This window comes from Chrysemys picta, chromosome 5 (assembly GCF_011386835.1).
Source record: "Chrysemys picta bellii isolate R12L10 chromosome 5, ASM1138683v2, whole genome shotgun sequence".
Classification (NCBI taxonomy): Eukaryota; Metazoa; Chordata; order Testudines; family Emydidae; genus Chrysemys; species Chrysemys picta.
The window spans coordinates 118,752,691-118,778,913 of NC_088795.1; the positions used below are offsets into that span (position 1 = coordinate 118,752,691).

Below are 26,223 nucleotides of genomic sequence, written 5' to 3' on the forward strand. Positions count from 1 at the left end.
TGCACTCCGTCCCCTCCCCATGATCCATCCCACCCTGGGGGGGGGGGGGAGGGCTCCTCTCCAGCGCAGTGGGAGGAGGACATTCTGAACCGCAGGGCTCTCCAGAACCGCAGTGGCTAAAGTGGCCCCACGCGAGCAGCTCCTCCAGTCTGGCTGTAACACCCCCAACCCCGCCCCCAGCCCTGTCCTCTGGCGGGGCTGCTGTACGGACCACAGACAGGAGATGCAGCTATGGGGCAGGACTGGGGGTGGTACAGCCGCACCGGAGGAGCTGCTGGTGTGGGGCTGTCCAGCGGCCCCACATTCTGCTCCTCCTGTGTCTTTCCAGTACAGAGTACCGGCTATAAATATCTTACTGGTACGGTGGACCGGACCGCCATACTTGCACCACTGCATAGAAAACAACATCACAAATTACTTCTGCTGTAAGCAGTAAAAACACAAATCCCTGACAATATATCCATTTTTGGTCCAGAAGCAGACAAATAATGAACTATTATTCCCAGTACATCATGACACTCAGTTATTATTTTCCTAGAGATGTATTGGCTTGCTTTTTCCCAAGATGAATCACAGTTTTTCTAATATCTCTGCAGTTTCCTTATCTCAATAGATTCCTTTGTATGATTTCTCTGTCCTGAATGGTTTTCACAACTTCTGCCCATTTTGCATCTTCTGCATGTGGAAGGAATTGATGGAATACTTGTTCTCATTGTGACTTTCAGGTGTGGTTTCAATACAGGGGTAAATGGGTGAAATTCTATGTCCTATGTTATACAGGAGGCCAGAGCAGATGAGCTAATGGTCCTGTCTGGCTTCAAAAACTATGAGAATGATGGACCTGCTATACATATTTATGCATAAATTGGGACTTTGCATGCCTTTTGCTGTCATATATGTACATACAGCTTGAATGCACTTAGCAAATATTTAAGGAGAAAAAGTCTCTGCCCCAAAGAGGTTACAGTTTCAACAGAAAATGAGGAAAAGGATGTCTCTCAGTGATTAAGTGAGCCGGGATGGCTGGTATTTACTTTCTATTTCCACTTTTTGAAATTTGGCTTGGTTTTTTGTTTTGTTTTCTCTCCCCCAAAACATACTCACCGACACTATATTGGTGTGAGGGAGGGAAGCATCACAGCCCCTAGTAGAAATCTGAAAATCCTCCAACTGACTTCCATGGGCTTTGGATCAGGCCCCTAGTCTCTGTTGGTTTCTATTGGCAACTCTTATTTTCATTTGGAGGCTCAGTAAACTCAGAAAGCAGCAGACCAATAGATGCCTTACACTGTTCCAAAACCTAGTTGTCCAGCTGAATTAATTGAAGTTTTTCAACTCAAATTCTACTAAGGGTGCTCCAATTTTGGGTGTGTGCCAGACCCTAGGGAATAAGGTGGCTGGTAGCGCCTCAAGTCCTTTACTTCCTAATTATAGCCCTGACTTTAGCTTTGCCAACTGATACTTATTTATGCTTTGACAGAAAGAGAGGGTATGAGAGAGACATTGTGATAGAGTGAAAGGGAGAAACAGAACAAATCAAAATCAAAATTAAGGCTCAAGATTCAGCCAGCAGCAGCTCTTCTGGCAGAATATCCCATGCTATAGTATGTCTTTAAATGCATGATAGAGTGGCACAGCCTGCCCTTGATTACAGCACTAAAGCATTAAAAATGGATTTTATGCACTTTCCAACTGCAGATGAGAAATTATTTTTATATAATAATTCCCAAACTAGAAGTATTTGTATGAGAAAAATGATCATGTGAGGAAAGCGGGGCTTTATGACAGTGCATTTGTCCATGGGAATAGAAATGCACTGCAAATAGTCTGCACAGTCATCACATTTAGAGACTTTTATAGAAACAACCTTATCTCATTCCAAGGACACAAACTTGTCAGCACACTGCACCACAAAAATGTCAAGAGAATGCTGTGTATTAGCTTTCAACTTTGCATCCAAAGGCACTGCACTGAGGGAAACAAGCCTGGCAGTATTATAAGAGTGGGTATTCCTCAGCCTAGGGGCTCCATTATAGAACAATGTGTATGTATGTGTACTATGTTAATGAAGTTTTCAGATGCAATTGTACCTACCACAGTAAATCATGCATTTGTGTGCAGTGCTACTTGGGGCTCACTATTTTTGTGCCATTTTTTGGGGGGGGGGTATATTTCCAAAGTAAATTAATTCCCACAAGATACAGAGCCTAACGATGTGACCATCCATGATATGCTTCAAATGCTGGAATACATTAGATTATAAGAACGGCCTATGGTGATTTGCTAATTAACTTAACCCTTTTGGGACATTAAAGAAGGAATTTTTTATTAAAACAGGATAACCCTGGACTATATTGACCTGACTGAGAAATGAGTATTTTAGTCAAGATGAGTCTCAAGATGAGCACGTATAGGAACTGGGGCTGTTGTTACCATAGCAATGCCACGGCAGCCTCTGGAGTGAAATAGCATGCTACCAGGAAATGAAAGGAGTTCAAGTGCTATGATCTGCATAGTTGTGTGAGCAATCCAAATACATGCTCATAAAGAATATTTAGTATAGTTAGATCATCCAGAGATTACCGCGGATGTGAAGTAAGCCTTATCAGTATGCTTCCAGCAGTTCTGTTTTCTTGTTCACCATATTCAAGATAATTTATCTAAAGGTTCAAGCTATGGGCAACACTGCTAAGCCATTTCAGACAGAACATTAACAAATGTAGCAATCTCTGCCTCAGTACAGAATATGTATAATTAAGGATGCAGTGTCTCTCTCTCTGTCTCTCTAATGCAACCAAACATGTTAAACTGCTTAGCAAAGAAAGAAGAAGATATACTAAATTCCTCTGAGGACATGACTTATTCTACCCCCACCAAGGTATGGAGGAAATCTGTTTGCAAACAGAGAGAAAGGTTTAAAGATGCCTTGCAATTATTTTATGGAAATTTAACAGCCAAAATGCGAAACTTACTCAAAACTTACTTGTCTGCCTTTCACCAAAATTAAAGTAATGCTAATGAAAAAAATTATATTTTACTTCCTTGTCCAAAAAATTACTTGTCTCAGGCAAGCGTCCAAGTTGAATTTTGCAAGATTGATTTAAAGTATTTTCCAAAATGAAAACAAGCCTAAGATCTACATTGGCTTATCATTCTGTTTTCACAGAAATGAATAATTCTCAGTGATTTGTAAAGCTGCTGAAATAATGGCAGCAAACCATTTTATTTTAATTTCAAATAAAATTCTACAAATCAAACCTTCCTACTTTCTTTTTAAATAACTCATACTGGTGCAATGCTGATAGCGGTGTCAGAATACCACTGCTTCTGCTACTCTTTTATGCAGCCCATAAAGATGTTAAAATGTGTGCGAGTATCCAGAAACTCTTCTGTTATATTTGTTTGTGTCATTGTCACATCCAGCCTCTTGGGCAAACAGAATGTAGTTCATTATATGTAGCAGAGCTGCATCAGAGGGAAAGAGTAAGACAGAGAGGTATCATTGCCAGATCATTTATTAAAAAATGCCATTTCAGGCTAAAATATATTCAATTCATTAATTGGATGTAATTGGGCCTTGTGTACATCATGTATCTGATGTACGCAGGCCACCATATTTTGCTTTGTGTTCATTCACGTTCCATCTAGCAAAAAGGTTGGGAAACAAACCAATATCTTTAAAATTGTTTGACTTTATTGACTTTAAAATAGTCTTCTGATGTGCACAGCAGAAGCCATTGAGCCCAGTGGTATTTATTTATAATTTAAACTTTATGCTTGGCAGAATTTCTTCTCTTAATGTGCCTTGACCTAACTGCATCATGCAACACCTCATGCTTTACCAAGAGGCAATCCACCTCAAAAACCAGACAGTTTTGTATGAGAGATGACTGTTTTCTGCAGAATGGAAAGGCAGGCAGAATGACATCTAGTTATTGGTTCCTTAGTCCTTAATGTGCCAGACCAAAATCTCACGGAGACAGGTGCACCTGCACAAATGCATATGCAGGCTGGGTAACTCTATGGACAAAAATATATTCTCTCCACAGACTGATGCGGATCTAAAACCACCTCTTCCAGTTGTCTTATCCTTCTTTTACCGCCATGATGGGGGTAATCTACAGCTAATTCAACCTCATTATGCAACTCCTACCTAAAAGGTACTTCAGAGCAGTCCCTCTCCGAGGCTGAACCAACCAGCTCCCCTTGATGAATTTTCCCATCCAACCAATGTCCAGCTGCAGGAGTCAATCCGCTATCTCCTGGGACTGTACACTTCAGCCTGTCCCCCTTCCCATTTGCCAGAGTCCCTTCAGTCCCTTTAATCTATTCCCAGCCCAACCACTGCCTAATGTCTCTCACTACCTGTACTCATACCAACCTGTCTCCAAGTTGCAAGACCCCTTCCACTGCAACCAATCCAGACAACAGTCCCAAGCCATCCTGCCTCCCACATGCAGGAACTTTTCCATACCCAAACTACTATTTAGAAATGTACTCAGTTCCCTCCACCCCACAAACCGAGTACACCTGGAAACTGAGGGCTCTATCAGGGAATCGTTTAGTGTTGTAAAGGTTAAATCAATGGTTCAACTGAAAACTCTAAGATCGTCAATTATCTGTAAATATTCTGCTGTGAGAGTTTGTGGATGCATGTAACACAGTTCTCACAGCAGTAAGTGAATACACAGGAATAGCAATGCTAAACTCCTGAATGATGGTATTAAATCTCAAACAGCCTTGCTTTCAAACTGTTCTGTCTGAGACATGCAGGAGGTTATGTCATAAAAACAGTCTGTCTTTCAGCCTTTTCTGACCATTCAGGCACCCCCATACACACACACACACACCATGGATTTTATGATGTATCTTTGAGGGCCACGCATTTTTGAAGACTGAAAACAAGTGGTTTTTTATAATGGGGGCAGCTGTACTGAGATTTAATGATGCTGGAATCTAAGATAAGGTGGTCTCTCTTAGGCAATTCACTTAACATTTCTGCCTCACTTAACCCATCTGTAATAAGGGGGTAAAATACTTATTTACCGCTCTCTTAGGCTGTTGTGAGGATTACTTAATATGTGTAAAGGATCTGTATATAAAGCTGTACATACATGTGAAATCGTATCCGGGACCATACTCGGGCCATGTAAGTTCTGATTATATCACTACTTTCATTGTAACCCTTCTATTTTCAGGGATTTACAGATATCTTGGGTTTAGAAATTCACTCAGGGCTGATATTTAGTCTTCACGCTTTTAGCATGGGAAATTGCCTAAAAAAAAAAATCAATCTGGACATATTTAAATATAATTAACATTTAGGTTATTTTAAAAGTTAACCAAGACATTTGTCTTGGAATTCTGTATCCTTTACAGCAGACTTGATGTAACACAAAGGATTGCCAATAGCAACGCAGTTAATGTCTTTCCTACATATTTTTGAATATGCAGAGTAACTGTCCTGAATACCCTATGTAGGAACACCAGCACTGCCCTACTGGATCAGACCAGTGCTCCATAACCCTGGATCCTGCCTCTGACAGTGGCCAGAAACAGACACGTCAAAGGAAGGTGGAAAGAAGAAACCACATAACTGGCAATTATGGAATAACCAGGGGTTAGAGTAAGGGGGAGCAGAGGACAGCTCCCTCTTCTTTTCCTGACCTGGGCAGGTACTGCTCTCCCACATCGTCCTCTGCTCCTTGGCAGGTGCAGTGAGAATACTCCTCTTCCTGTTTCCATCTTCTATAACCACTAGGTATAAACCTTTCCCAAGTTCATCCCGATCTGGATTAGAACTTTCCCAAAGTTTTGGAATGTCTGGATCTAGGGCTTTAGTTTAACAGTTCATACAGGCCTGGAGCATCTTCTCTTGAAATGTGCATCGAGAGAACCTTTGCCAGGAGGGCTTCCCCTTGTGAGGATGGAAGTAGGGATGATGCATGCCTCCACATAAGTGTTTCACCATGGTACCCTGTAGATGCCTCTCCAGTGGGGGTCCTCAGGAAAGGGGTTTCACAGGGTTTTAATGGGAGGAGGGCATGCAGCAGGGGACCCAGCTATGCTCTGTGGCAAAGTCCTCTGCAGAGCCCCCATTTCCAAATGCAACCCAGGAAGGAGTTAACAGAGCTAGAGTAGCCATACAGGGACAACGCTAATGGCAGTCCAGGTCCTGAAGGAGCTCTTGTGGCAGAGGAGAAGGAACCCCCTGATAAGTCCCTGGGATTCAATGCCCCAAACACTTGTCTCCTTTAGAGGACAATTTCCAGGAAGTTCCTGCTCCTTTGTCCTCCCACAAGTACAGCCATGAGAGGGAGGCAGAGGGGCTAGCTGCAAAGCTCAAATTGTCCCAAACTTGAGGGAAAGATTGGAGGGGCTTGGTGCTGGGCTGGCTTCGGTTTATATCCAGTACTTTCTAGTCACTCCTATTTGTCTAGTAGAAAGTAAGGACCAAATTCGTCCATGATGTAACTGCAATGCCTTCAAAGGGAAACGTTACATGCTTAGCAACCCTGAAAAATCAGGCCACTTTTATTTAAGTGTCTGAATATGGATTTAGATACCTTATTTTAAGCATCCAAGTTTGGAAATTTTGGCTCAGATCCTCAAAGATATTTAGGCTTCTACCTTCCACTGAAATGGACCTCTCTCCCTAGTTATACTGGGCCTGATCTAACTCTCATTAAAGCAGTTGTAAATATATTCATTGACTTTAATGGTATATGAATTAAACCCTTAGTAAACATATAACCACATAATAAAGATGCCAGACAAGCTGGCGCAATTTGACTATCTCTGGATTGATGCATGGAGGCAGAGTTATGTGTGGAAGTATGCACAGAAATTGTCAACACAATGCTAGGCTCCAGGCAGTGCAATCAGTCTCTCACTCTCCCGAGCGATGGAAATTAACCTCCCAACCAGTGAACAATAGAAAAGACTTTAAAAAGAAAATTGAATGAAAAATGTTTGAATAATAGAGAAGCTGTGACAGAAACTGACAGACGCCAGATAATTCCATTGGATTCTATATCCTGGCTTCTGTCATCTTGTGTCACAGCCTTAATGATATTTAACCCTGGTTTTGTATTCAAACACAATTATTGCAGGGGATGGGATGCATGGATTCCCTATTCTTTTATTAGGGATTTGTAATAACAGACTGCCCTACAATTTCGTGATGTGATGCCAACACTTCAGCAAGGGGCTCCCAACAATGTTTTTCCTTTTAGCTTGTAATAAACAACATGCAGAAGGGGTGCATGTATTGCACACAGGAGGGCTAGTGGACAGGGGAAAATGTGCTCTCATAACCATAATCAAAGAGGGAGGTGGCAGTGCTTGGAAATCAAATTTGGATGGATCTGCACTTTGCTTATACTTTCCCTGCAACACATTCTTTGAGTAGGCTGGTTTTTCAGGATACAATTCAACATGCCTAATTTGAAGAGGGTCTGGAGGATGAGGGCCTAAACAGGAGTTGGAGGTATCTTCACTGGGGGCATTTTATATCGCACTTGCCATTTGGTGCAATTTGGTCCATTCCAAAACAAAAACAAACCAAAAAATTAAGGACCTTCTCTAACGCACGCTGAAGCTAATGGGGGTCTTTCCACTGACTTTGGATTAGGCCCCACAGATGATTTAGAAGAGAGGGGGTGTAACTCCATCAGAGACGAAGAAATCATCCCAAACTTCCCTTTGTTGGTAGAAATGTAACTCAACACTGAAATCCTCTGCTGGTAGATCACTGCCTTCACTTCCAATTCCCACAGACTTATATAAACACCCACAGAAATAGAATTTCACCTGCATTAAGAATACTTAAAAAAATTATCATAACAATGCAGTAATGCAGGGCAGGCTGACCCAGCATTCTGTCCTGGCCTCAAAGTAGTTTGTGCCTCTCCTTAATGGTCCTTTTACACTCCACACAATACAGACACTGTAGTCTGGGCTACATTTTCCTCTCCAGGAAAATGTCAATCTTTCCTCTCTACATCATCTTCCTCCAGGTTGATTTCCCCTCCGCACTCTGCTGAACTGCATTTAGTGCCCTGTCAGATTGTTACAATGCCCCATAATACACAGCACTGTGCCAGCACTACAGATAGATGCAGCTGCTGGTGCAAACCGGGAGGAAGAGGTTTGTGTCACAGCCAGGCCAGGCATGTCACAGAGAGACCTAGGCCTGGTATGACCATCTCTCATTCAGTGTTTCTCATGGGGGTGAGCAAGCAGGGGTAAAGACTCTCAATTCTGAAAACTGTTTTCACCCACTAAGGAGCAACTCAGAATAAAAAGTCTGTGGGAGATGGGGTAATAAGGTAGCCTAGTCAGGCGATGAGTGATCATTCAGACTTGGTCAGTTTCCTGGTAACTGGACACTAATCAACTTGGAGGTTGGTAATTATCTATAAAAATTCCCTGGTGCTTTGAACTGGTAACCAACTTTACAGCCTGTAGAGTAAAATTATGTATTTATCTGTTACAAATACTCCCAGAGACTGTGATGGGGGAGGTATTTTTAAAATAAAAATGAAAGTTAAAATATGCATTTAATTTTAAAATAGATTTAAAAAAGCCCTCTGAGTGTGAATAATAGTGGAGCATACAATCATAATAAAGGATACTGAAACTCCGGTCTGTGATTGCTAAGTGCCAGAGGTTAATCCTGAGATCATCAGCTGACATGTATGTCTCACAGTCGCTGTTGACAGAAATTGAGTTGACATGATAGGTGTGACCATTAGCAAAGATTCTCCTGGGGGTGACTTCTACCATCAAATCCATGGGTTTCAATACAGGCACCTACAAAAAAAAAATTAAATACAATTTTTAAGTAATTTCTGTGTATATGTTGAGAAACTCAACATAGTGCAGGGAATGAGATATAACTACATTTTAAATAATTTACTGCATTTCTTTCACTGCTTTATGCCTCATCAAAAACTGTCACGTAACAAAAAGGCTATAATTTTTCTGATCCATAATAAATTAAGTCTTTGAAAACAAATGCTAGATAGGTATAGGTCGGCTGTACATAGATTATTATCGTTCATTATTTGTATTATCATAGCACCCAGCAACCTAATCATGGACCAGAAAGCCACTGTGCTAGACCCTGTACAAACACATAACAAAGATGGTCCCTGCCTCAAAGAGCTTACAATTGACTAGCTAGCAATTGACTACAATTGGTGGTATTTTTTTCCACGCTTTTCATGGAGGTTACTACACTATAAAATATTTGCTGCTGAGAGAAATCAGGGATTCTAGACAATATTTCAGGATCTAAAGCTCCAATCCAGCATATAGGACTCCTCACATGAGTAAAGTTATGCACGTGCTTAATCCTTTGCTGAAGTAGGGCCCAAGAGCATATACTTTATCAGTCAGAGAACAGCTGGACATTGGACAAAGAATTCTCACAGAGGCCAGTAACTCACCTGTAGTGATGTTACGGTAGACAGATCTTTAAGTTTCCCTTCTTCATCTTTTAAGTTGTATCCCTCTGGTCTCTTATCTCGTTCAGTAACTTTCCATAATTTGATAGTTTTATCTTTTAAAAAAAGAAACCAGAGTTTCTATTAGCCAGGAGACTTCGAACTCTGTTACTCACCTTTAAGATAATAAACACTACCGAAACAGAGCACTCACCTAAACTCAATTTTGCAACTCAGACCCACTTTTCTAACTGCAAAACTGCTGACTCATGAAGGGTTTACTGAATCTACAAGAGACTCAGCCAGTTCTTGCCTGCTAACAAAATTAGCAGAAACTGCTCTCAGACCCTGCTCCGCACTTAATAGGGGGAGTGGACCAAAACTGCTCACTGTAGAAGGCACGCCCTTGAGAACCTATGTCCCTCCCCCATGAAAGATGCACAGCCGTGCAGTTCGGTCCAGTTTGCTGGGATATTCAGAAGCAACGCCATAGGAGTATTCGGTGGATGGGTTGTCTAGCTGATGAACGGCCTGTTGCAAGAATAGGCAAAAACTTATTATCTTTACCTCACAGGCTCATGCAGAGAAAAGACCAGGGAAGGACAGCGGCTATATTTAGGAGTTCCTCATCTCCAAGAGAGAGGCATGGACAGAAAAGCAGCAGCAGGAAGATACAGAGAGAGAAATTCTAAAGGAGAGGTATCACACTGGGATGGGTATGAGGCAGAGGAGTGGGGAGGAAAAAGGACACTAATGTTCTGGGAGTCGATAACCATTTCAAACCCTTCCTCTGAACGCACTGGCTGGGTGTGCATGACTTTTATGCTGCTCTCTAGTGGCTGGCTCCTACAGAGGCTATGGGACCTACCACTAATGTCAGCTGAGGAACAATCCCTTCAGTTCAAGTGGTAGAGGCCTGTGCATTTTTTTTTGAAGCTGAGGGATCAGGGCTCTATGTGTGTGATCTAATAGTAATAGTGTCTGTTGCAGTGCCCAAATTCATTGCACCCGTACAAAGAGTACTGCTGGCATGACAAAATTTTCCAGGACCAGTATGGCAGCATTAAAAAGAGGCAAAATAAATAATAACAGGACAGACTTTAAAGGCCACTCCCCACTCATGTAGACTGCAGCTTTGTTCCACACAGTCCCTAAAAAGAATACAATCTGATAGGAGAAAAAGTGGTCACATTTCATTTCTGTAGTGTGTTTAACTTTGACATTCTTTTGCTTTAAAATCAATTAACCTACCTCTCGCAGAAAAGAAAACGAACTGCATTATAGCTATGATGTAGCTTATGTAGAAGTTTTTATTCACCCATTAACCCTCATGCAACAAAAATCCTAACATTGAACAGTTACAGTCTATGACTTTAGTTATACCAACCTATATTTGAGTAGCTGTACCTAGCTAACATTAAATATATGTTACAATTACACCACTTTGTGTTTCCTTTTGGCAAGTTAAGTTTTCTTTGTGACTTGTAGTCAGATGTATTATGAAGTGTGTACAGTTCAATGAAAATTCCTGTCTTACTACCATGCTATTCATAAGTTTTTAAAAATGTAATGATGCAATCAATCCAACTTTCACTTTTCACTATTAAAGCCAATGCACACCATAAGAAGAAACATTAGATGCATCTCTTTCATGGTAGGATTTGACCTCTATTGATTAGCACATCAATTTTTGCAGGAAAACTTGCTTGTTTAATGGTTAAATGAATCATATTTGCTGATTGTCTTCTCTGCATGTATGCCCTCTGGACTCACAACATCCTTAAATATTCAAAGTGTCAACATGCTTTGAAAAGGGACTATAGAAATGCACTGTGAGGTTCCATATTCATTCAGTCTCAGGGGTGTTGTGAAGTTTAAATTAATTAGTGTCTGGAAACCAATTTGAAATCCTCAGATGAAAGGCTTTGTATAGGCCAAATTCTGAGCTATTTGATGTAATTCAGTCAGAAACTGGCCCCTGTAGTGCGAAGAATTATCAATGAATCACAGTGATTTGTTATTATAACATTTAATTAGCTCAGTTTACAAGTCAAACTTTAATTTTGCTGACTGCAAGCACTGCTACCCATACTGGGACTGAAAGTCCCAGTGGGGTCCTTCTGTCTCCATTAATAAAGATGCTGCAGTCAGAACTTAGCTGACAAATTTTGCTGGTGATGTGTGAACTGGAAAGAATCCAACTCCCTCTCCCATAGCTGTGTAGCCCCTGCACGGTTTGCTGTACTGAAAACTGGTTTCTCTTAGAAGCAAATATGATGTGAAGACACGTGGGCCCAAATTCAGACCTCAGATCCATGGGTGTGTCTTCCATTTAATTCAGTGGGAGCTACACATCTGTATCTATGGGTAGAATTTGCTCTTTGGGAGAAGATCTGCTGCATAATTAGATGCTATTTTTACACACTCACTTTACTGACCACAATCGTGCTTTAGATTCTAAAACATAATTTTCTAGATCTGCCTTATTCTAATTTTGCATCCAAGTACTGGATTCAGAAAAAAATGTCTGAACAATAACCAATTGCTGTTGATCTAAAGTATTTACATGTCCCCCACTTCTGAAGTTCCTGAACACCTCAGAATGTATCTTCACAACACTTCTATGAGGTAGGGAATTACATGGTCAAAGTCACACAGGAATGGTAGAGTAGGGAACTGAAGCCAGGTCTCCTGAATTCTAGGCTGCTGCCCTACCCACTAAACCATCCTTCTACATATACCACGGGCTCAGTCGTCAGTGGCGCCAGTGCCAAGCAATGAGAAACTGCCCTAAAGAGACAGCGAAGGAGTCCTCCAACACAGAGGAATCTTTGAGTGTCCAAAGCCAGCATGTTCAGATCTATGCCACCTGTATTCTCCCCACTCTCCTCTGCACAGAAGGCATGTCAGGGTTGCGCCAGAGCTAGGAAGGGGCAGAGCAGATTTTGCCGAATCTTTGGCTGGCTGAGTGTCTGGCTGCAACCAGGGTAACTTAGGGCAGCCCTGAGACAGCTCATTTCATACCCACCAGCAAGCCCATGATCAGGGAAGCAGGAAGGTGCCTTAGGGTACATCTACACTACAGGGGGGAGTTGATTTAAGATACGCAAATTCAGCTACGTGAATAGCGTAGCTGAATTCGGCGTATCGCAGCCGACTTACCCTGTTGTTAGGACGGCGGCAAAATCGACTTCTGCGGCTTCCCGCCGGCGGCTCTTACTACCACCTCCCCTGGTGGAGTAAGAGCGCCGATTCGGGGATCGATTGTCGCGTCCCGACGGGACGCGATAAATCGATCCCCGAGAGGTCGATTTCTACCCGCCGATTCAGGCGGGTAGTATAGACCAGGCCTTAGAGTGTGTGCTAAGTTTAAACTCGGTAGAGCTGAGGACTGAGCCCCATGTATTTCCAGAGGTTTCTAAAAGCATACTTTAGAATGGAAGTAACAGGGTTTGCTTTCCAAAACAGAAAATCAACTTCTGCCTATATTAAAATAGGATTCTTTTGTTAAACTTGTTTGAATCAGGGAAGATATTTGAGATTGGGGAGATGTACAGAAATGAACTCTCAAATGCCATGTTTCTTTTGTGAATGATAAATTTAGCCCTCACTGTAGCTAGCTTTTAAAAATCTGCTTCATGTCAGCTTGCCAAGAGGAAAACAGATAGTAAAACCATTCCACATGCATAAGGAGGTGTGACACATGTAGGGTGACCAGATGTCCTGATATAATCAGGACCATCCCGATATTAGGGACTTTGTCTTATATACACAATTATACCTCCCTGCAAAAAAAAAAAAAAAAAAAAAAGGGTCCCAATTCTTCACACTTGCTATCTGGTCAGACTAGGTATATTCTGCTTTTGGATGCATCAATGCAGCTCCCATTGACCCTTAATAATTAATATAATACCAAGAATTGTGTATTATGTCAGAGTGCCCCAAAAAAGCTTATGTATTAAAAACCCAGTTCCAAGGCAAGAAGGCTGAGAAACACTGATCAATATTAGACATTAATGTTCTAATCTGTGAATATTGTTTTATTGTTGTAAACTTTGACTAGAAGTAATGACCTTGCCTTAAAGAGCAGTTCTGTTCTGAAAAGCAATTGTCTAAGATGGCATTATGGTGTTCCATGTTTCTTATCTGTCAGTGATTTCTAAATTTGCTCAGTTTTACAAGTAAAACATTTTTACATCAGAGTGCTGTCAACTCAACCTGGCATCTGAGAATCAAGCTGGCTTTTACCCATGTCATACATCATCAACAGTAATGAAGGTCCTGGAAGTCAAATTATCTCCTCAGTGACACTTGTGCAACTGTATGCTTTCAAATTATTCCCACAGTGACACCTTTACAAACCCTTACTTAGCTCTTGTATGCCACTTTTCATCTGAAGATTTCTAAGTATTTTGCAAAGAAGGATCAGTATCACTAGCTCTCTATTGTGCATACCCAAGTGTAACTGTTTGGAACTTAGTAAACAATTCTGTTGATAATACATTAGAAGGAAATGTAATCCATCTCTCTCTCAGCTGAATTGGTTCTGAAGGGCTAACAGGAGTAAAAAGTATTAAAAGCCCTATTTTTTTTTTTACTTAAGTCAGCAGATATAGTTCTGCATACACATACAAAGCATAATTATTGAGTAAGAAGGTCCCATTTTCACATAGTTGCTTTTCCAAACAGAACTTGCATATTACTAGCAAACGTAGATGGCTCCCTAAGTGGAGCTGAACAAATGATTTTTCTGTTTGGTCACCGAAAAATGTCACCGTTCTCCATCCCTAAATGCCTCATGAACATTCAGATAGGAATCCTCGTCTGTGAATGTGAATAAAACTTACAAATAGTAAATATCAAAATCCATGTAACAATTTTTCTTAGTAGACTCTGAAACTGGAAACTATTGAAATGCAAATTTAATTTTAAATGAGATTGGGAAATAGTGGGCAAGAGAGACTAGCAGGGTTGGAATGGGCCAGAGCAGAATGTTGATACTTCTTGTACTGGTTCTTCTATCTTACCATTTGTTGACAGAAGGGAGTGGGCTGCATTTTGCTGTGGTAGCCACTTGATCTTGTTTATTTTTTCCTCTATCTCCAAACTCTTCAAATAATCAAATTCAGGCTCATGGCTCTGGAACGTGCTGTAAACATTGTACTCCCCCTGAATGTAAGGCTCATTTTTACTCTGTGAAGAACATGGAGAAACAAAAATGTGTCTGATGATGTCAGTATTTTATCTCCAGCTTCTGGGCTGAATGAGGTAAGCTAGTAGCCATCATAAATATAACAATCCTAGGAAATATTTTATTTTAAATTTAAAACATGCTGTTGACAGATTGCTTTACTATGACAAATAAAATAGTTTTTCATGGGCATTAAAATGATGTTTAATACCCAGACAAAAGCCTTTTTAAGATCATTAGGAATGCAAAAGAGGAATTACTTCAGTAAAAATCTTATTAAAATCTTGTGGTTATTAAAAAATTGCATGTGACAATCTGGGAATTCAGAATTTAATTTTCACAAGCAGCCTTAACTCTGACCATTCCCTGCATTCCTGGAAATGTTTAGCCACACCCCATAACTTATCTGCATTACATTTCTACATGTCCCAGGATAATATCCATACTCCTCATACTAATGTACAAACTACATTGTTCCAGAGAGGAGCTACAGACCCTCCTCCAATCCAGCCTTCTTTTATCAACCTGCTGTACACTCCTTACTTTTCATTGTTCATGTACAAACCAAAGGAAGACCTGTCCTCTCCCCTCGCGGGTCCCCATTACACGACAGTTACACTTTCACAGTCTATCTGCAACATAGAAGGTCTGATTCTCATGAACACTCTCTGACAGTGTAAAGGGACTCTAAAGTGGGTGTAAATAGGTGAGAATCAGGCCAAGATTCACCAGCCAGCTTTCACTATCTACCTAATAAGCCACCAAGGAAATCACAAATACAAATCTGTCCAAACCATTCTGTCTCTACAGAGTACACAGACTGCTATACCTGACTGATTCTCCCCCACAGTGTGCATCTGAGACTGAAGTATCCGTATATAACCAAGTCTTCTGGCTAACCCCCTCCACTGGCCAAATACTGGCTGAGATGACAGTGTACAGCATTCTCCAAAACAAAACCAGGCAGGGTATGACACTATTTATTCCATAGTTATGATACAAGGGAAGGTGAGCAGAATTTGAAAAGGAAGAGCAAAAGATATGAGGGATGTTATAACATATAGCTTTGTGGTGTGGTTGCTACTAAATGCAGAGCTAAGCTTGTTTGTGGAACCTTAACTATGAATTTCAGACTAAACAAGAAACGAAAAACAAAAACAGCTTTTCCTTAACTTAGAAGTTCTGTGCTTCCAATTGTTGGCCTTGGATAGCAACTGGGAATAGCAGGGAAATTCTGAATTAAGACTCTTATCTTCTTTTATTCACCTAATTGAACCTAAATATTACAGGCTGAAAGGATAACACGCTTTCGAACAAGACTCTTTTCTGAGGCCCCTTTGTCACACAATCCCTATGGCAAAACACCTTGGGTGATGACATTCTGGCCCCACTGAAGTCAATGGAGGTTTGCCCTTGACTTCACAGGGCCAAGACTTCACCCTGTTTTCTCAGCCAAGAACCGTGATCTCCACAACAGAGCAATTAACGGAATGCTCCATGGAGTGACACTGACCTCCCACCCCTCTCAAAATAGGTAACATTCAGTTTTTGTTACTCTTGATAGCATTCAAAAAATCTATTAGATCTCAACAGTGTAAAAAAAGCTTTGTGAGCAATTACGGCAGGAAGCAGTAACAAACATACCTCAGGTTCCCTTTGGAATATAACAACCCGACCTCCCTTGTCCCCAGTAGCCAGTAGTTCTCCAGTGTGATTGAACTCAACTGTAGAAATAATATCAGCTAGAAGGAAAAAGTGAGAAAAGGCAAACCATTAGAAATGTCAAGGGCTCCATACAAAAACAGGAAATTAGGGACTCAAAAGATATACAGAGGAATGCAATAGCAAGCTACCCATTTAAATGTTTGCCCTGCCATTAAAATCTGTCAACTGAAACAACTGTAGACTTCTAGAGGCGAGATCATGATTTAAGGCACTGCCTGCATTTTGAGAGTAGAGGGGTTATGCACCAAGAAGAGCAGAGGTAGCACAGAGAGTCTCTTGCTACAGACTCAGCTGTGTCACAAATTATACTCCTCACCCTCTATGAGGCGTTTAGCACTCCTGGAAGCATAGGAATTCCCCTGTCCTGATGTGCAAGGAGTGCAAATGCCTAGTCCCGCCACAGAGGCACGAATGCAAGACTGAGTCTCCTTATGTCCTTTACACACTGTGCACTACAAAACATGGTCTGTTCCAGGGCAGAGTTTTTGGCAGATCATTTCAACACCATAAAAACATATCATGAGAAATTTCTAAAACACCCGTTTTAGTTTGTTTTTAAATATAGAACCCCAAGAACAATTTTTTGAGGAGACGTGAATGTCATCAAAACTGCAGGCCAAACACTGTAGAGTTGAAATGAAAGGGGAGAAAAAGAGCTAGAAGGCAGGAAGAATAAATTATTTCACTCGCATGAAAATAAATGTTAGAATCATAATCTGCAGTTAATCCTCACTATTAGCATAATTTAAATTAAAATGTCCAGTGTGATGATAAATTGGGGATCCATCATATATACCGAGTTATAGTTAAACATATAGGATATTACCCACATAAACATGTTTCGGTTTACTATAAATATCAATAATAGTCAGATTTTCAAATTATCTCAGCATCCATCAGCTCACATTGAGAACAGTGGGAGTTAGTGGCAGCTGAGCCCTATTGAAAATCTGGACACCCTTTAGGTGCCTAACCAGGATATGTAACCAGCTCTTTTGAAAATCTGGCCCTAAACATAGTCACTAAAATTCAAAAGTATCTAAATGAGAAGTAGAAGTTCCATTTATTTGATGCACTTTATGAATTAAAAACATCTGTTCCCATTATTCTTTTACTAATCCTGCCCCAAATTTCTATTGCCAGTAGCATTCCCTATGAACTATCAAAAAGCTAGGGGGAAGTATACAATTACTAATGTAAAAAGAAAACCTTGTCCTATTACTGAGAAACAGAAAGTTTATTTAAAAATAAACCCTTAAATATAGGATTTTTGAAAACAAGATATATGATATTATATCTATTATGATTTTTCAGCTTGAGTGGGTGTATGTAGGTGTTAGTATTTCATAGACTTCAGGATGGGACCACAAGTGTGTCACTTATCTTCAGCTGTATAAAACGTGTGGCTACTCACTCATCCTGGGAGGAGTCGAAAGGGCAGGGAATTAATTGTATTCCGTTAATATGGGCATGTGTGTAGGAAAAATATCCTTAGGCCAAGAAATGCAGAACTCTAAGTGTGCCTAGTATGCTTCCTAAAACTATGGGCAAAATGTTGCCAATGCTGGAACATTTTCAATTTAAGAATCTGTCTGGGAAATCAAAGGGCTTAGCAGAATCCACTGCTTCTGTTGGACGCATTATATCCTCTGCACAGTGCTGAAAGCGCGCCAGGCTGCAATAGGTTGTAGACCCAGGAAATAAAATATGTACAACTCAAGTTGTACATGAGTCAACAGTGTGCCCTTATGAGTCCACAGTGTGCCCTTGTTGCCAAGAAGGCTAACGGCATATTGGGCTGCATTAGTAGGAACATTGCCAGCAGTTCGAGGGAAGTGATTATTAGCCTCTATTCGGTGCTGGTGAGGCCACATCTGGAGTCCTGCATCCAGTTTTGGACCCCCCACTACAGAAAGGATGTGGACAAATTGGAGAGAGTCCAGCAGAAGGCAACGAAAATGATTAGGGGGCTGGAGCACATGACTTATGAGGAGAGGCTGAGAGAACTGGGCTTATTTAGTCTGCAGAAGAGAAGAGTGAGGGGGGATTTGATAGCAGCCTTCAACTACCTGAAGGGGGGGTTCCAAAGAGGATGGAACTAGGCTGTTCTCAGTGGCAGCAGATGGCAGAACAGGGAGCAATAGTCTCAAGTTGCAGTGGGGGAGGTCTAGGATGAATATTAGGAAAAACTATTTACCTAGGAGGGTGGTGAAGCACTGGAATGGGTAACCTAGGGAGGTAGTAGAATTTCCATCTTTAGAGGTTTTTAAGGTCAGGCTTGACAAAGCCCTGGCTGGGATGAATTAGTTGGGGTTGGTTCTGCTTTGAGCAGGGGGTTGGACTAGATGACCTCCTGAGCTCTCTTCCAACCCTAATCTTCTATGATTCACATCCATCAGTGCTTTGGGAGCCCCAGACACTGCGGTAACATCCTAGGTGGACTCCTACACTGGAGAACTATTACTGCAGTGCACAGTGTGGCTAAGTGCCAGATTCCCCCTTCAGAATATGTAAATGTTCCATGCTGGAAGAGTTGATTCACTCACATGTACATGGGGTACCACGTTTGAAATGCAAAAAACCCTGGCATCCACCCCACCCACGAGGCAAGCCCGCCACATCCCCAACCTCCAACCACAAAGCAACTCCACAGCGCCCCCCCCAATATCCATGTATAGTATCTAGAGAGATAACACATACAGATAAGATTGATAACATTACACATCTCCTCACTCTCACATGACTCAAACCCTCTCACACACGTGCGGTGTGCTTGCGTGTTGATGGGCAGACAGCTGCTGTATTTTCAACAGTTTTGATCTATTATCACTTAAACTGTGGAAGTAGGAACACTGCAACATTGTTAGCTGGACACAAACTTTTAACATTAGATATGCCAGTGTATTGTGATACTAATGCAAATTTTTAGATCCACGTAAAAAAAAAACTCCGACAGATTAAGTTAATTTTTTGGAAACTGACAAATCCATAAAAAAAACCCGGCCAGGCTGGTCAAATACCAGCCAGGAGGTGACCCTACATGTACAGTGAGCTTTATAAAATAGATGGTTCAGATAAACAGCCCCCCTGCATCCTTCTTCAAATACTTATCTTTCATATCACACCCGGCAGTGCCTAGCTTTCCTCTAACACACCAGGATCAGAGAGAATTCACCAAATAGTGAACAGCGACTGTGGCCTCAGGGCCGGCGCAACCCATTAGGCAACCTAGGCGGTCGCCTAGGGCGCTACAATTTCGGGAGCGGCGATTCCGGTGGTATTTCGGCAGCGGGACCTTCCGCCGCCTCTGTGGGGGGGCGGCATTTCGGGGCGGGACCTTCCACCGCCTAGGGCGGCAGAAAAGCTGGCAGCACTACTGTGTGGCCTCAATAGCCAATGGGCAAATGCTGCTGACCAGACTGTAAACCCCAGCTCAGCTTTGTAAAATATATATGAACTGGCACATGAAGAAATATTTTGAAGCGGCAGAGCTGAATATTGTCACTTGATGGTATTTTGGTTCAAAATACTGTTGTTTTTAAATTAAATCTGCACAGAATAATCTAAACTAGAGATGAAAAGCCATATTTGGTCATCTACGCCATGCCTTGCCAAAGCAGGATTGTTTCAACCAATACTGCATATTATCTAGTGCTTTCTTCAGTCTAATTTTAAATGGTCATGTGAATGGGAACTCCTCCTGGGGAGACTATGCTGCAGCCTAATCCCCGTCAGAAGTTTTTCCTGATTCAGCCTAAAGTCTCCATTTCTTAAATTCATCCCAATACTGCTAGTTATATATGCCCCTTTGCCCCTCTCTAACTAATCCCTCTCCAACTTTGGTGTTTACATCCTTTCAAAACTTGTAGTCCATTCTGCTGTTACCCCACAGCTGCTGCTTAGCTATACATATTCAGTTCTCTCAATGTTTTTCTTAAATCAGTGCCAGACAGATCTCTCATTGCATTGCTCTTCTCTGTGCTCCCTCAGCTTCGTTAGTACCTTTCCAATATTCATGTAGGCAGAAATAATGGCAGTGTTCCAGGAGCAGTCTCACTAGATCAGTCGTGGGAATGACTATAACCTCAGCGTTCTATGACGGAGTCTCTGCACATGCAGATCAAAATCACATTGGCCTTTTATCCACACTCATAATTTACTGTCCAGTCTCTCTCTCTAGGGCTGGTTTGGCTTCACAACTTTTCCGGTTTCTTGATTTAAGTAATACAGAAAAGACATAGGTCAAAATACTTAGTTTATGCACAATATTAATCTACACATCATGTACCTCCATAATATTTTGATTATTATATCTTAGATGAATATTGTTATCCCCATATCATACATTCTACGGGTCAAATCCTAAGGGCCTTATTCATTTTTATTCAGCTCTTACCTTTGTCAGACAAACTCCCCATAACTTTGACTAAAAACCTCAAGATATTTTCCATCTCTATGGTAACACAAACATTTTCAAATGTTAATTGTTCCTCAGAACATAAGGCAAATAAGGGACATTGCAGAATCACTTCACCCACTCTGAAAATGCAACCTCTTGGATGAATAGTGGCAGCCTTTTTAAGAGCAAACCCCAATATAATGCAACAGTTTAGGGAAGAGAATGGAAATAAATATTATATCCAGTTGAAATTGCAGGGGAAATCTGGATGGTCAATTACTAGATTTGGAGTGGGCCAGAATACTGGAATTAACATCATTACTGCAGGTTTCAGAGTAGCAGCCGTGTTAGTCTGTATCCGCAAAAGGAACAGGAGTACTTGTTCAAGTACTCCTGATCCAAAAGACAGTACTTTCAGCATCACAGTGTCCCTAACGATTTTCTGAGGCATTGATTCAGTGCTGACTCAGAGGGCAAGAGTGTCATCTACTGAATCACCAACTTCATTTTCTGTAGTAGCAAGGAGCTCCTGGGATGTCTTTGATCCAAGTACTGACCTGGTGTAAACTTGGTTTGTGAGATCTAATAAGATCATGCCACAACCGGTCATGGCTGCAGGCAATCCTCTTTCACACTGATATAGAAGTCCCTGAGTAAGCATAATTTGACAAATGTAACAAAGAAGCTCACTACGCAGATGGAGATACAAAACAGAGGGACATAAAAGTAGACAAGAGGCAGACCAGACAGAATATCACACAAGTTCTTGTATAAACTGAATGTCACCACAATGAAATGCATTATGGGAAATTTAGAGGTGGTCAGAAAATGGAAAACATTTTTTGCAAAAAGAAAAATGTGCTATTTTTTTTCTGTTTTTCACTAAAAGTTCAAAAGTTTCTGAGAAACTCTAGAAAAGATCATTTTAAAAACCAAATGTTTGAAGCGCAAGTGAATCTTAATTTTTTTTAAATAACTGAAGGGTCATTCTTTAACAATGGCAGAATTTTCCCCCTTGAAACTGTTGTGGCTGTGTACTCTAGTGGACAGGGAATACATGGGACCCAGGAGATCTGGACTGTGTTCCCACCTCACCACTGAGGAAGTCACTTCACCTCTCCATGCCTCTGTTTTCCCTCCAAATCTCTGTCAGTCTTGTGCTTTAGGAGTGTAAGCTCTTTGGAGCAGAGACTGTCTTTCATTGTGTTCGTAGAGTGCATAACACAACAGGGCCCAATCTCAGTTGGGGCCTCTAGGTGCTACTGTCATACAAATACCAGTAGCATTCTATGATCCTAAGTGTTTCAGGGATTGGTGAAACAGGATCATCAACCAACAAGAGGATGGAATCCACATTAAGTAAGAACCAATGCATCCACTCCCTTTGATGCGGTTGTATTCCTAACTAACATTGTGACTGGCTCCATTGCTAGCATGAGCAAATGTATTCATGGCAAAATCTAAACAGCCTAATTCAGTCCCATCCAGCATTTTTTCCTCATCCAAGGACAAGTGGTTTCTGGGTTTAAATGGTTGTTTTCTAAATGTAATGTGAAATCTGATATACTTGGCCTTAAATGCTGAACAGCATCCTGGAAAAGTAAGGCTGCTGCTGTGGAAAGATATGGAGAATACTGTGAACTCTAGCCTTTGCCAGGCCTATTCACCAGCACTGAGCAGGGCTTCTTCTTTCCCTGACAATCCTAACTGGGGAAATAAGGTGGGTGAGGTAATATCTTTTATTGGATCAATACGGCTGCAGCTACACGGCATACATCCTGATTGGGGCTTTAGTTGCACTATGCACTTTGCAGCCGCTCAGCAGGAGCAATGCCGGCTCCCACTTGACTAGCAGGGAGAAAAGCGGCCGAGCTTGCCCAGAGCGAGGAACACTATAAGGTTTCAAGCCATGACACAGCTTGGACTAGTGTATGCTGGGTGCTGCCCATTCGACTCAACCCTGCTACCGGCTGCACAAACATGTAATTAGGTGTCCAAGGCCAGTACAGGAAAACACTTCAGTGTGTGCTTAATCCCATGTCTATACCAGACAACACTTAAACAAATACTCATGTGCTCACCCAAATAGGGATCCTATCCTAAACAAGGCTGTCATTAATGGCCGCAATTATTAGGTTTTTTAAAACAAATTGTCCCTACCTGATTTACTGTGCAAAACCCATAACTTAACTATAGTTATCTCTTTGCGTTGTGATTTTTTAAAGAACATTTACAACATTTAATAAATTAAAAATCTACAAACTAACCAGTAATGTCAGGACTATTTGACAGATAGAATTAAGCAACTAGGACAACAAGTCTTGGAGCAAAGTCAATGGGGGGAAATGGTATTTCAGCTAATGCACAGGCCTACAAGTCAGGAGATTTGGATTCTATTCTGAGCACTGGGAAAGGCTTCCAATGTGAAAACAAGTTGTTTCGGTCAACATTTTTTCAAGTGGCATTGATTTTCATGTCCAGTTTAAAACACCAATGGCCTGATTTCAGAGGTGCTGAGCACCCACCAATGTCTGTAATACTGAGAGTTGTGGGGACCCCAAACCTCTAAAAATGAAACTGTAGGGGCTTGATCCTGTGCCCATTGAAGTTAATGGAAAGCGCCAACTAACTTGAACAGTGCAGGTTCAGGCCACTATTGTTTCAAGTTGAATACCCAAAAGTTCAGATGCCCAAAATTAGTGGCCACTTCTTAAAATGTTTGCCATAAATGCCTCAGTTTCCTCACCTATAAAATAGTTTCCTTAGCTCAGCAGGGTTTTTTTAAGGCTTAATTTGTTAATTTTTAAAGCACCTTGAGATCCTTGTATGGATAACTCTTAACTATTGGTCCTACTGAGCCCAGTATCTCTATTACTTGACCCTCTGAAGTGCCGACTTTTGTGTATGAAATACTACCTGGATTGGTAAAGAATGTCCTACGTTCCCGTGTCCTTTATCTTTTTCATTAACTATTTCAGCAGTTCTCAAACTGTGGGTCAGGACCCCAAAGTGGGTCGTGATCCCATTTTGATGGGGTCCCCAAGGCTGGTGTTATACTTGCTGGGGCCCAGGGCTGGAGTCCCACCGCCCTTGGCTGAAGCCGAATCCCCAAGGGTGTCAGCCCTGGATGGCAGGGATCAGGTTACAGGTCCCCCGCCTCGGGTTGAAGCCCTTGGGTTTTGCTCCCCCAGCCCCTGCCCAGGGCGGGTTCCGGCTTCAGTCCCCCCTCCTGGGGTCGTATAGTATTTTTTGTTGTCAGAAGGGGTCACGGTGCAATGAAGTTTGAGAACCCCTGAACTACTTCATTATCATTGAAGGAAATAGATTAGCTGATTTGCTAGAAAGCCCTTCAGCTCAGGTGGTTTTAAACTGTTCAATAATATTACTAGATGGTTAGTCTAGATATTTAACCTTTAAGATCAGAAATACAATTTCTAAGTTTCATAAATATTTTAGTCTGAAACTATCAACAGAAACACACAAAAAGGTCTGTATAATAAATATTGTACAACATACGCTATGCAAATTATTCCTTGTTGATGTATGAAAAATACAGCTGGACATTTATTTCTCTATTTATTTGTCAGCAAAAAGACCACCTTTAATTGTGAAAGATCAGGATTCAACAACAGGCTTAAAACACCCTGCTCAAATGCTATGGAAATTTCAAAACCGTGTCAGTCCTTTCCCATTACCAAGTAACCATAAGGTGCAAGAAGGCAAAACTTGCCATGGGCATCACATCATGTATTTACGGCTTCCTGCACTGGGTATAAACTGATGCTCAGTGGATAAACCTTGTCTGTGCTGTGAGCTTTCAATCCCTCCCTATTAATTTCACACTGAGGAGCCACACAGCCTGGCAGCCAGTAGTACACAGATTAGAAGTGGTGCTGCCAAGTGTTAAAAAATGCTAGGCAACAATGCCTGAATGGGATCATGGAAAGCCCTTGCAGATACCCTCTCATTTCTGAGCAAACAAACGCCCAAAACCTGAAAGGATTTAATTTATTAAAATCCGTCTTTCAGTGTAGACTAGTCTTATTGTTTTCTTCTTCGCTTACACAAAATAAATACGGTGACGGTCTGCGTCCAGCAAGTATCAATTTTGTGAAAAGGGGCTATTGCAATTCAAACATAAAAAGAAAAAGATTATTAGGACCTTAAAGGGAACTCTTCCATTTAAAATATATACAAGGAGCACTGAAAAGTCATCTAAAATTTAAAATCTTGTATCAAACAAAAATGTTCAGGATGGATATTTCCTGTGTATTAAAAAAACATTAACAGGATTTGACTGTCAGCTAGTTCTGAACTTAAAAAAAATGTTTTTAAACTGAGCAACTAAGAGCTGGGGCACAGGGGAAGTAATCATGTAAACATTTCAGACAGGCACATTGGTATTACAAGTAACACAAAATAATCATATTTAGCACTAACCAGTTTTCATGTTTAAGATTTTTTGGGGTTTTTTTATACAGACAATACTGCATTAACCCTCCCAACACCCTGTGTTACTATTTCCATATTTACACATGGGGGAAATGAACAGGTCAAGTGACTTGTGCAAGGCTACACATTGAGTCTTGATTATACAAACACTGAAAGACAAACAGTATAGACAATGGCTCAGCAAATCCGCTCTATTCAGCAAAGCATTTAAGCATGCGCTTTACATTAAGCAACTATTTAAGCCTCATTGATTTCAGTTCAAGCTCATGTTCGAATGTTTTGCTGAATTGGGACCCCCAATGAACAGGGCACATTAATAACATGACAGGCCCTGGGCAGAAAAAGGGCAAACACAGCCCACACAAATGGGTTGTACTTATTTGGGTGGATCTGTGAGACAGGATCGTGAAAGGGCCAGGGCAACTGAGCAGCACCTGCTCAATATGGAGTGGTGACGGGGGAAGCATCAGACACAGTCTGCTATATTGAATGTGAGCCATGTGGATCATTGCTGTGCATTGACCAACTGGACACAGCCCTAGTTTGCCAAATTTCCCACTCTGCTTTGCTGTGGGGACTCTGGCTGGAGTTTTCTTCCTCAGCATGCAGAAGATGGGGAGTACAATTGTGTGAGTTTGCTGTAGTCTGTGCTACAAGCACAGCAGAAACAATGCATTTCTGTGGCCTTCAGTCCTGATGCAGCCATGTAAACAGGAGGGGATTAGCTATATTGTACTAGGGTTAACATATGTCCGGATTTTCCCGGACATGTCCGTTTTTTCGTCCTCAAATCCCCGTCCGGGGGGAATTGCCAAAAAGCCAAACATGTCCGGGAAAATGCTGGCATCCCTGCCCCAGTCCCCTGCTTACCTGAGCGCCTCCGGCAGGCAGCGACCTGCAGGCGGATTAACTGCTGTGGCGGCAGCTGCTGCTGCTCCCCCCAGACACCTCAGCTCTGTGTAGCTGAAGAGCCGAGCTGCCCCAGCACTATCGGCTTCACGGTTTGC

The 26,223-nt window shown here is 41.5% G+C and overlaps 1 protein-coding gene across 9 annotated transcripts in view; it reads right to left on the minus strand.

Moving 5' to 3' along the window:
- The window catches only part of PPP2R2C (protein phosphatase 2 regulatory subunit Bgamma), a 277,566-nt gene that overhangs the window by 60,112 nt on the left and 191,231 nt on the right, over window positions 1–26,223 (minus strand). For 6 of the 9 annotated variants that reach the window (XM_024106885.3, XM_065598244.1, XM_065598243.1 and 3 more), the window contains 4 exons: window positions 16,285–16,382; window positions 14,477–14,642; window positions 9,453–9,565; window positions 8,637–8,814 (listed from right to left, as the gene is read on the minus strand). In XM_024106885.3, the coding sequence (XP_023962653.2) occupies window positions 8,637–8,814; window positions 9,453–9,565; window positions 14,477–14,642; window positions 16,285–16,382 (555 nt within the window). Of the gene's footprint in view, window positions 1–8,636; window positions 8,815–9,452; window positions 9,566–14,476; window positions 14,643–16,284; window positions 16,383–20,367; window positions 20,577–26,223 lie in introns of all 9 variants that reach the window. The other 3 variants (XM_065598245.1, XM_065598246.1, XM_065598247.1) reach the window with 1 other exon arrangement.